Genomic DNA, 12,483 nt, shown 5'->3' with positions numbered 1-12,483 from the left:
TAAGTGTTTCCACCTGAGAATAAACTTCAATCATGGCTTGAGGCAGTATTTTTCTGGTACATGTCTGAAAGATGTCTTTCTGGAAAATTGGCCAAAGAAGGTCATTACCATCTGGTTTTAAGGTCGTTGGTTATCTCCTTTCTAGCAGACTTAGCCATTCCTGGCTTCCTTCCTCAGCCTGGGCCTTGAAGTCCTTCCATGGGTTCTTACTGCAAGGATGCTCTGCCTCTTTGTGCTGGTACACATCCTCCTGAGCAGGCAGCTCAGCCTCCCACTTGCCCAGCATCCCTGCCTTACTGCCCCACCATGGTCCACAGTCCCTCCCTCTCATTGCCCATGCTCCCATTTATATGCAAACAGCAAGTAGTCCCTATCTCTCCCTATGCTTCCATTTTCATTCATAGTTAGAAACTGTGACCATCCCCTAAGTAAATCAAACAATTTCTCCATGGTTCCCACAAGCTAGAGCTTGCAATTAAAGCACTGAATCATAATTTCAGACTCAGATGATGCCAAACCACATGCTAAGGTTTAAAACATACTCCCAGAAGAGAAAGGTGTTGAAAAATCTCACACTCTTGGATCACCAGCTGAGATAGAGAATGTGAATTAGTGCAATGTCTGATTACTGAATATTCTTTTTTTAAATAAAAGATTTATTTATTAGAGAGAGAGGGCAGGAGCAGGAGGGGCAGAGGAAGAAGGAGAGAGAATCTCAAGCAGACTCCACACCAAGTGTGGAGCCCAACGTGGGGCTCAGTCTCGGGACCCCAAGATCATGACCTGAGCTGAAACCAAGAGTCAGATGCTTAACCAACTGTGCCATCAGGTGCCCCTCTGATTACTGAATATTCTTAAGGAGAGGTTTTTTTAAAGCAACATTTAGGTAGGAGGGAGACAAAAGAGTAGGCAACTGTTGATCTAGCCCAAATTAAACGGCTATTCTTAAATAATTCCCCCTAAATTATTTACTTAACTATAGATATCTCTAAAAGCTAAGATAATAAGGGGGCAGGGGAGAGCTTCCATTAAGTACCATCTAACAATTTAGTTTTCAGTGGACTAAACTTGTAACTGAATAGCATTCCAAAAATGTCTGCATTACTCTTTAAGTTAGCCAATTTTTCATGATAAAATTTTTTTCATTATAAAAATTCATTTCAATATGAAATCTTTTCAAACATCCAGAGCCTTTACAACATAAAGATAACTATCTCCAATATTTTGATATATTTCTTTTTTAAAATATTTCTTTTTAAACTTATTCAAGCAAAGGTTTCTGGGTTGTTGTTTTTTTTACTTTTTATTTTTATGTAATTGTAAGAATCCAGATGTAAGAAATGATTCAGAGAGACCCCATGTACCCTCTACCATAACATTTTCCCAAACACTGCACTGTTTACAGTTCAATATCACAACCAGAAAAAATGATGCTGGTACAATCCACAGAGCTCACGCAGTTTTTGCTAGTTTTACATGCAGGTGTGTGTGTGTGTGTGTGTGTGTGTGTGTGTGTGCGTGCGCACGCACATGTGTGTAGTTCCATGCAGTTTTATCACATGTGTACATCTATGTGACCACCACCACAAGCAAGACATAGAACAGTTCCATCCGAAGAATCCCTCATGCTACCTTTGTATAATCACAGCCAGTTCTCTCTTTTCCCACCCTCACTCCTGGTGACGCTGACCTCATCTCCAGTGCCATGATTTTGTCATTTCTAGAATGTTATATAAATGCGATCATACAGTATGGGACCTTTTAAGATTGGTTTCCCTCACTCAGCATCCAAGTTGTTGAGAGTCTCAACAGGTGTTTTTGTTTTACTACTGAATATGGTATGGACATATCAGTCAGGCCATCCAGTCACCCAGGGAAGGACATTTGGGTTGTTTCCAGTTTGGGGTTGTGACAAATACACTGACTCTGAACATCCACGTGCAGGTTTTTGTGTAAACAAACGTTTCCATTTCTCTGAGAGTAAATGTCCAAGAGTATAATTGCTGGGTTTTGTGGTAAGCACGCATTTAGTTTGTTAAAGAAACTGCATACTTTTTTCTAGAGTGGCTGTAACATTTTATATAGCCACTAGTAATGTATGAGTGATCCAGTTTCTCTGCTTTCTTTGGCATAATAAAAAATATTATTACTATTTTTTTAATTTTAGCATTTTGGTAGGTTTACAGTGGTATTTCAATGTGGTTTAAATTTGCAGTTCCCAAACGGCTAAGGATGTTGCATATCTTTTCATGTTCACATTTGCCATTGGCATATCCTCTTCAGTAAAATGTCTGTTCGGCCTGTCTTTTGCCTATTTCATAATTGGATTGTTTTTTACTGTTGAGTTTTGAGGATTCTTTATATCTTCTGAACCCAAGGATTTTGTCAGATACGTGGTTTGCAATTATTTTCTCCCAGTCTTTAGCTTGCCTTTTCATCTCCCTCCAGAGTCTTTCACAAAGAAGAAGGTTTTAATTTTGATAAAGTCTAGTTTTCAATTTTTCCTTTTATGAATTGTGCTTTTGAAGTCAAATCTAAGAATTTTTTCTGGTCTGAGCTCTCAAAGACTTTCTCTTAAAGTTTTTTGTAAAAGTTTTTATAATTTTATGTTCTATGTTTAAGTAGTTAATTTTGAGTTAGAACTTCTATGAGGTATGAAACTTAGGTCGGGGTTCATTTTTTGAAGACCCCCTCATGCTATTTTCTATATTGGCTGTACCAATTTACAATCCCACCAACAGTGCACAAGGGTTCCCTTTTCTCTGTATCCTTGCTAATACTTTTTATCTTTTGGTTTTGTTTTGTTTTTATAAAAGCCATCCTAACAGGTGTGAGGTGATATCTCATTGTGGTTTTCATCTGCATTTCCCTGGTGATTAGTAACATTAAGCACCTTTTCATATACCTGTTGACCGTTTTCAGGCCTTCTTTAGAAAACTATCTATTCAGGTCTTTTGTTCATTTTTAAATTGGGCTTTCTCTTTTGCCACTGAGTTGTATAATTTCCTTATATATTTTGTATATTAACCCATTATCAGATAAATGGTTTGCAAATATTCCCTCCCGTCCCATACATTGCCTTTTCATTTTGTTTATTGTTTCTTTTTGAGAAGAAGCCTTTTAGTTTAATGTAGTTCTACTTCTTTACTTTCAGTTTTGTTGCTTGTGTTTGGGTATCATATCCAAAAAAAAACTGTTGCCAAGACCAATGTCTAGGAACTTTTTCCCTGTTTTCTTCTGGAAGTTTTACAGTTTCAGGTCTTATGTTTAAGTATTTAATCCATTTCAAGGTAATTTCTGTGAGTGGCATAAGATAGGGGTCCAATTTCATTCTTTTGCATGTCAACATCCAGTTTTTCCAGCACCACGGATAGAAGAGATTATCCTTTCCCCACTGAGTATTCTTAACTCCTTTGCCAAATATTACTTGACTGCACATGCATGGATTTATTTCTGGGCTCTTGATTCTGTTCCATTGGTCCATATGTCCTTCTTTATGCCAGTACCACCAATACCACACTGTTTGGATTATTATAACTTTGTAATATAGTCTGAAACCAGAAAGTGTGATGCCTCCAGCTTTGTTCTTCCTCAGGATTTCTTTGGTTATTCAGGGTCCTTTGTGGTTCCATACAAATTTTAGGACTCTTTTTTCTCTCTGTGATAAATGCCATTGGAATTTTGATAGGAATTACATTGAATCTATAGATGGCTTTGGGTAGTATGAACATTTTAACAATATTAATTCTTCCAATCTATGAACATAGATTTTTTTTATTTGTTGTGCTTTCTTCAATTTCTTTCATCAAAATCATACAGTTATCAGTGTTCAGATCTTTCACCTCCTTGGTTATATTTATTTCTAGGTATTTTATTGTCTTTGGTGCTGTTATAAATGAGATTGCTTTATTTCCTTTTCAGATATTTTGTTGTTAGTATACAGAAATGCAACTGGATTTTGTATGTTGACTTTGTATCTTGTAACTTTACTAAATTTATTTATTGGTTCTAGCAATTTTTGGTGGGATTCTTTAGAATTTCTTTTTTCTTTTTTAAATATTTTATTTATTTATTTGAGAGAGAGAGAGCACATGAGAGGAGGGAGGGTCAGAGGGAGAAGCAGACTCCCTGCTGAGCAGGGAGCCCGATGCGGACTCGATCCTGGAACTCCAGGATCATGACCTGAGCCGAAGGCAGTCCCTTAACCAACTGAGCCACCCAGGCGCCCTAGAATTTCTATATACAAGATCACATCATCTGCAAACAGAAACAATGTTATTTCTTCCTATCCAATCTAGATGCCAAATTTCTCTGGCAAGGACTTCTAGCACTATGTAGAGTAAGAGTAGTGACAGTGGGCACCCTGTCTTGTTCCTGATCTTAGAGGAAAAGCTTTCAACCTTTCACTATTGGGTATGTTATTGGTTTCTAGCTTCATACAATTGTGGTTGGAAAAGATAAATGGTAGGATTTCGATCTTCTGAACTGTGCAAAGATTTTTTTGTGTGACTTAACACAATCTATCCTGGAGAATGTTCCATGTGCATATGAAAAGAATGCGCATTCTGCTATTATTGGATGGAACGTTCTGTATGTCTGTTACGTCCGTCTGGTCCAAAGTATAGGTCAAGTCTAAAGTTTCCCTATTGCTTTTCTGTCTGGATGATCTATCCGTTATTGAAAGTGAGATATTAAAGTCGCCTACAGTTATTGCACTATTTCTCCCTTCAGATCTATTAGTATTTGCTTAATATACTTAGGTACTCCAATGTTGGGTACATTATATTTACAATTGTTATAACCTTTTAATGAATTGACCCATTTATCATTATATAATGACCTTCTTTGTCTCTTGTTAGATTTTCTGACTTAAATTCTATTTTGTCTGATGGAAGTGTAGCTACCCCTGCTCCCTTGTGGTTTCCATTTGCACGGAGTATCTTTTCCATCCCTTCATTGTGAGCCTGTATGTGTCCTTAAAGTTGAAGTCAGTCTCTTACATACAGCATATAGTTGGGTATTGTTTTTTATTTATTTCATTCAGCCACTTTTTACCTTTTGACTGGAGAATTTAATCCATTTACATTTAAATAATTATTTACTTACATGTAAGGACTTATTCACACCATTGTACTGTTTTCTGGCTGTTTTGTGGTTCCCTTGTTCCTTTTTTTCCTCTCTTGCCATCTTCCTTTGTGATTTGATGATTTTCTATAGAGATACACTTTGATTCTCTTCTCCTTACCTTTTGTGTCTACTATCGTTTTTTGCTTTGTAATTATCCTGAGGCTTACATAGAATATTGTATAGACATAAGTCTATTTTGAGCTTATAACAACTTCCATCACATAGAAAAATCCTACCTTTTTACTCCTCCCTATTTTGTTTTTGATGTCATAATTTACACCTTTTTACATCGTATATCCCTTAACAAATTATTATAGTTATAGTAATTTTTAAAAATTTGTCCTTTAACCTTTATACTAGGGTTGAATGTTAAACATATCACCATATTCCAGTATTAGAATATTCTGAATCTGGCTATACGCTGACTTTTACTATTGTGTTTTATGTTTTCATGTTACTAATTGGTGTCCTTTCATTTCAGCTTGAAGAACTCCTTTCATCACTTCTTGCAAAGCAGGTCTAGTGGTGATGAACTCCCTCAGCTTTTGTTGCTTGAGAAAGTCTATAACTCTCCATTTTTGGAGAACAACTTTTCCAGGTTAAATATTTTTGTTTAGCAGTTTTTAGAAATTCCTTCAGCATTTGAATGTATCATCTCATTCTCTCCTGGCCTGTACAGTTTCTGCTGAGAAATCCACTGATAGCCTTATGGAGGTTCTCCTGTACTTGAGGAATTTTTTTCTCTTGCTGTTTTTAAAATTCTTTGTCTTTTATTTTAGACTGTTTTGTTATAATGTACATTGAAGAAGATCTTTTTGAGTTGAAAAGAAAGCCTTGGAGGACTTACGAGCTTCATGAATTTGGATATCCAAATCTCTCCCCAGAGTCAGGACATTCTCAACCATTATTTCTTTAATAAACTTTCCAACCCTTTCTCCCTCTCTTCTCCTTCTGAGATTCCAATATGCATAGATTGCTTTTCTTAATGGTGTTCCATAGTTCATGAAGGCTTTCTTCACTCTTTTTCCTTCTTTTTTTTTTCTTTGTTGTCCTCTGACTGGATAATTCCAAATGACCTTCACAAATTCATTTTCTGCTCGATCAGGTCTGCTATTGATGTTCTCTATTGCATCTTTCATTTCACTCAATGTACTCCTCAACTTCATAATTCCTATTTGATTCTTTTTTTTAAGATTTTATTTATTTGAGAGAGAGAGAAATAGCAAGAGAGAGAGCACGAACAGTGGGGAGAGGGAGAAGCAGGCTCCCCACTGAGCAGGGAGTCCGATGTGGGGCTTGATCCCAGGACCCTGGGATCATGACTGGAGCCAAAGGCAAACGCCCAACTGACTGAGTCACCCAGGCACCCTTATTTGATTCTTTTTAATGATTTCTATTTCTTTGTGAAAGTTCTCATTCTTTTCATGTATTGCTTTCCTGCTTTTATTGGATTATCTTTCTGTGTTTCTTGTAGCTCCCTGAGCTTCCTTAAAACAACTATTTTGAATTGTTTATTGGGAAAATTGCAGATCTCCATTTCTTTGGGATCAGTTACTAGAAAATCATTATTTCCCTTTGGTGGTGTCATGTCCCCTTCATTTCTCATGTTCTGTGAAGTCTGGCATTGCTGTCTTCACATTTGAAGAAGCAGTCACCTCCTCTAGTCTTTACTGACTGGCTTCGGGAGAGAAATGCCTTCCATCAGCCCTGTATGAATTCTGAGGCTTTCTCAGACCTTCAGTGGATACACATGTTCCACAATTCTTATTCCCTCTTAGGGAATAGTTCTTAAGATTGTATAACTTCTTTTGATCCTGCAAAACCAGGATCAGTGCTTGCAGCTTCTTGTTTACTTCCCCTAGGGTGGTACTGAATGCTCAAGTTTGTACGCTTTCTTCCAATCCCACAGAGGCGGGTTGGCTTTCTTTATGTGCTCATGAGCTGTCTGCGAAGGCTAGCTCTCGCTGCCCTTGGGAGTGTATACTGATAACCGCTCATGGAGTAGTGACGTGTGTGACTGAGGCATAGAGAGTATTGTGGGTGCCTGTGGACCAACATGGAGGATGTGTAGGTGAGGTGTCCCCAGGCGCTCATAAGTGGGTTTCCTGAAGGAGTCTGCAAAGCAGGTAGCAGGATCCATGTCCAATCACTGTCTTCTGAGAGCCCTGGCTGCTATTCTCCCAGCTGCTCTGTACACTTCATGTCATGCAACACACCTCAGAAATCTGAGTGAGAGGAGAAAGAAATGGGCCTCTTGGGCAGTGTCCCACACAGCTGGGGAAGCTGGGTGCTCACTCACATGCTCTCACTTTCTCCTGTGGGAGAAATCACATGCCAAAAGATCTCTCTTGTCACTGAGCTGTGCTGTCTTGAGGGAGGGCTGACATGCGTAAAGTGAAACTGTTCCTTTTACCCTCTTCAATGCATCCAATCTCATTATTTTTTGCTCCAACAGTGTGCTGGAACTTCACGGGACTCCTGGACCTACATAAAGGCACTGTCATCCTTGGGTGATTATCAGAATTGGCATTCTTTGGGCATAAGATGGCAGAAAACTCCTATTTCACCATTTTGATGATGTCTTAGAAGAAGCTTGTCTGTGTCTACAGAAAACTTTGTTGTGATTTTGATGGAAATTTTATTAAATCTATAGAACAGTTTGGGCAGAATTGACATTTTCCTACACAGAGTCATCCAATTGATGAATATAGTATGTCTCTCCATTTATCTAGGATTTTTTTGATTTCTTTCAAGCATTTTGTAATTTTCAGCAAATAGATCCTATGCATGTCTATTGGATTTACACTTAAGTATGTCATTTTCTTTGGAACAATTGTAATTGATATTGTGTATTTAATTTCGGTTTTCACATTTGTTATTAGTATACAGAAATGAGATCAATTTTTGTGTGTTGATCTTATATCCTGCAGTCTTATTGAACTCAGTTCTAGGAGTTTTGGGGTAGACTCCATGGATTTTTCTATGTAGATAACCACATAATGTGCAAACAAAGAAAATTTTTATTTCTTCCCTTATAATATCTATGTCTTTTATTTCTTTTTCTTGCCTTATTGCACTGATATAACTTCCAGCTCTATGTTGAATAACAGTAGTGCCAGTGGACATCCTTGACTTGATCCTGCTTTTAGGAGGAAAGCATTCCGCATTTTACCAGTAAGCATGATGTTAGTTATATTTTTTGTAGGTACTTTTTACCAAGTTGAAGATTTTACATCAACATTTTGTCAAAAGCTTTAACTGTGTAAACCAATATGATTATATGATTTTTTTTCTCCTGTAGTCTGATGATATGATGGACTATATCAACTGATTTTTGAATGCTGAAGCAGTTTTGCATATCAGGAATAAATACCATTTGGCTATGGTGTATAATTCATTTTATACACTGTCAGATTCCATTTGTTAGTATGTTGTTGAAGATTCTTATGTCTAAATTTACGAGAGTTATTGATATGTAGTTTTCCCTTTTTTGTAGTGTCTACTTTTGGTATCAGAGCAATACAAACTATATAAAATGAATTAGGGGCATCTGGGTGGCTCAGTTGGTTAAACATTCAACTCTTGATTTCAGCTCAAGTCATGATCTCAGGATCATGAGATCAAGTCCCACATCGGGCTCCATGCTGGGCATGGAGCCTGCTTAAGATTCTCTCTCTCCCTCTGTCCCTCCACCCACTCATGCACTCTCTCTCTCTAAAAAAAATTAAAATTAAAATAAAAAAATGAGTTGGGAAGTGTTCCCTTCTCTCCTATTTTCTGGAAGAGATTGCATAAAGTTCTTCCTTAAGTGTCTGACAGAATTCTCCAATGAAACCTTTGCCTGGAGATTTCTTTGGGGGAAGCATTTTATTATTATTAAAAATTCAATTTCTGTGAGATGATAGGACTATTCAGGTTGACTATTCAAGTTGGTTAGATTTGAGTATTTGTGGTTTTGAGGAATTGGTCAATTTGACTAAGTCATCAAATTTATTAATGTAAAGTTATTTTCCAGTGTTCCTTCATCGTTCCTACAAGATAACTAGTGATATACCCATTTTCATTCCTAATATTGGTTATTTGAGTCTTCTTGTTTTTTTATCATACCTCCTGGATTAGTCTAGTTGATGACCCCCATTCCAATTGTGGAGGTAGGGGTTCAACTCTTCACTGGATCCTGCTGACACTGGGGTGAAAAGATTTAAGCATACTGGTGATTTGTTGTACCTTATATCACTTCAAAGGGTCTTGTTGCTGCTGAGGACAGGTATAGGCTTAGCTTACCAATGGGCCCTGCTGACATTACCCTGATGTAAAAATCTAAGCTCCACTTGCTGCCACTAGGCAGGGGATAGAATATCAGTTCCCCGCTTGGCCCCACCAATAGCACCAGGTTGAGTAATGGGAATGTTACCACCTGCTACCTGCTTCTGACTACTTCCATGGATCAGAAGTCAGGTGAAAGATCAGTTCCTGCCAGGTCCTGCTGAAACTGGTGTGTGTGTGTGTGTGTGTGTGTGTGTGTGTGTGTGTGTGTGTGCGTGTGTTCAGTTTTTCCATTTTGTTTGATTGATGGAGAGAGAGAGTATTGCTAGAAAGGTTTTTATGTTATTAGGCCACCATTTTCCCTGTGTTTTGGCTAGGGAGAACAGGCTTTTCTTGGAGTTTGTCTGTACCTATTAGAGAATCAGGGCATACATATATGCCCTTTTCCAGGATTTATGGAAGGCAATAAGGAAACCCAGACAGCTTACTGCCTTTTCCTTCCTCCAGTTCCAAGGTCCCTAGACAGCCTGACTTCTTTTTCTCCCTTTCAGAGTCTTCCTATGCTCGTTTGTTGTGTTACGTCCAGAGTGTTCAGTTATTAAGAGGGAGGACCTGGGAGGAATAGGGTCGTTCCATCTTAGCAGAACCACAAGTCCCTGTTTTTCTTCTGTAAAAACACCAAATTGTGACCCCATTGTATATACAATTTTATTTCATTTTTACTTACCATATCATAAGTTTTTAATTTCTGTAATGAACTCTTTGTAAGTACAATTTAAAAAGCTATACAATTCCCCACTGAGTGGCCAGAACATGATTTACATAATCATTTTCCTATTGTTGAAAATTTAGATTCCAACATTATTGCTATCATAAATAATGTACTAATGAAAACGTTTGTGCCCTAAAGTTTTTCCATATTTAGGATTATTACCTTAGATAGTCCCAGAAGTGGAATCACACAGCCTAATAGCAACATGGAAGACTGCCTCTTTTGTTCTCACCAACACTGGGACTTCAATATGCTCTTAAACTTGAGCCAATTTGATGGAGAAAACAGTAGTGTAGTATGCCCTCACGTGCATGTCTCTGATCACCAGGGAGGTTGATCAATTGCCCTCCTATTATAACCTGCCTTTTCATGTCTTTTGCCTGTTCATCTTCTGGGTCCTCAAGTATTCTTTTGGAATGGCCTTCCCAATAGAAGAATCTGATTAAATAGATATAAGAAGACGTTTTCTTCAACCAAAAAAGATATAGGTCAATGTCAAAGATCGGCTAGGAGAGAAAGAATTTAATCCCCTGTTCCACTACTGCAAAAATCAAGTGCTTAACAGGAAAACACCTGTCAATGAAATGAAGACATCAGATGAAGATAAAATATATGAAACACTTCAGATTTCTGGATAACTCTTGATCTTGAAAAGTATGCCATTTAAGAAGAATAAACATTTCCTGAATTTTACCTGCAGCATAACAACATTGTCACCTTCAAAAGTCACAAACACATCTGTGTCGCATTTTAGGCCTGAGATTCGGTTTTCCATCATGTAACCCTATTGCAGAAAAAAGAAAAAAAAAATATTTCAAATTTGCAATTCTACCATTATAGAGGACTGATATTTTCTTTGAAATTAAACAAAACTACAGAAAATGGAAAAGAATAAAATAACTATAGTTTTCCTGCCCAGAATAACCATTCTAAGAATTTTGAACCATCACACTTGCTTTTGATCCATAAATATTATTGTGGTTTTGCCTTCATTATTAGTAAAAACATTTAAAACAGTCATGTCACACTTTTCCCAAAATATTTCAACAAATTGTGCTGATTTTTTTTCTCCCAAATCTTATGAATTCTAACAAATGTCAAGAAATTAGTGATTATGCCCTAAAATATGCAGGAGAATGATGCCTCCCCCACCCCAGCTCTTTCAAAATTAGCAAATATACCTGGTTCTTGGGACACAACATAAAATCCTAAATTGCCACTCTGCATGTTAATATCATTATATACTTTGTATCATAAATCCACACTCCAGTTTCCAGCTAGTTTTTTTGTTTCTTTTTTTTTCACTTCCTGAAATCCTTATTTAAATGGCAGTAGCCTGCTGCTCATTTTCAAAGTGTTGACAGTATTTCTGCACACAAACTGGGAGAAGCAGCTGCTCAAGAGAAAGTCGATCAGCCCCAGGCAAAATGTGGAGCAGCAAAGTTTGCTTTTGTTTGGCCTCGGGCCCTTCCCCTTCTGAAGGCCCCAGCGCTGTATTTCTTCCAGTTCGTTGCTCTCCCCATTAAATTCCCAGAATCTTTCCCACTCTCAGAATCTGCTTCCACAAATCACTCCTGCCTAAGTAAGTTATATCAGAGGTGACTGTCATGCTCATTCCCCCAGGAGTATTTGCAGTTAGCACCACAGCTCTGAAGAGGGAATGACAAGATTTAACCGCCCCCCCGCCCCCCACCCCGCTCAGATTTTCAAGCCACACAGAGCCTCACAGAAGGGTGCTCCCATGCGCAGCCAGACACTCCAATTTCAAGGTACCTTAATGCCTTAGGGGACTGCCTTTATTTCTGAAAATGGCCACTTGAGTCAGAGAAGCCAGCACTTCCGGGGACCTGAGCATCAGTGCTTCCTGGCCCAAGAGCCTTCCTCTGATGCCCCTACCTTCCCTCCCCGCCACCCAGATCAGCATGGCGGCAGTCTGGGCAGCCAAACTGCCCAGTGTTCTCATCTTCAGGAATGCTTCATTACTTTTGTAAATGTAAATAGGTTGTATGTATGGAAAAATAAATCAGTAACATTTCCAACCTCCCCCAACCCTGCCCCATAACCACAGGGTTAAACCCGCCCCACAGGCAGACCACGTGAAATTAGGTTCTGACTGAATGTGACCAGGCCCTAGAGCGTTTCCCCACCGCAAGGCCATAGCTGACTCATTTTCATCATCATTGTGCTACCACTGATCGAGTACCCACAAGCCAGACTCTGGACTGGGTGCTTTACCCAAACCTCACTTGTTAATCCACGTAATCCTCTTCATTCTTACAACTGCCATGTGAGGTAGGCATCACCCCATCTTACAGATG

The 12,483-nt window shown here is 38.3% G+C and overlaps 1 protein-coding gene across 3 annotated transcripts in view; it reads right to left on the bottom strand.

Annotated features, from left to right (window-relative positions):
* ACOXL (acyl-CoA oxidase like) overlaps positions 1-12,483 on the bottom strand; it is a 354,745-nt gene that overhangs the window by 127,847 nt on the left and 214,415 nt on the right. For all 3 annotated transcript variants that reach the window (XM_028117110.2, XM_028117111.2, XM_028117112.1), the window contains one exon: positions 10,860-10,949. In XM_028117110.2, coding sequence (XP_027972911.1) covers positions 10,860-10,949 — 90 coding nt within the window. The remainder of the gene's footprint in view (positions 1-10,859; positions 10,950-12,483) is intronic.

The sequence above is a fragment of the Eumetopias jubatus genome, unplaced genomic scaffold, assembly GCF_037043125.1.
Source record: "Eumetopias jubatus isolate StellerSeaLion01/CBP00866 unplaced genomic scaffold, mEumJub1_p1.0 scaffold_9, whole genome shotgun sequence".
NCBI classification, from domain to species: Eukaryota; Metazoa; Chordata; class Mammalia; order Carnivora; family Otariidae; genus Eumetopias; species Eumetopias jubatus.
This window is presented reverse-complemented; position numbering and strand designations above follow the sequence as displayed.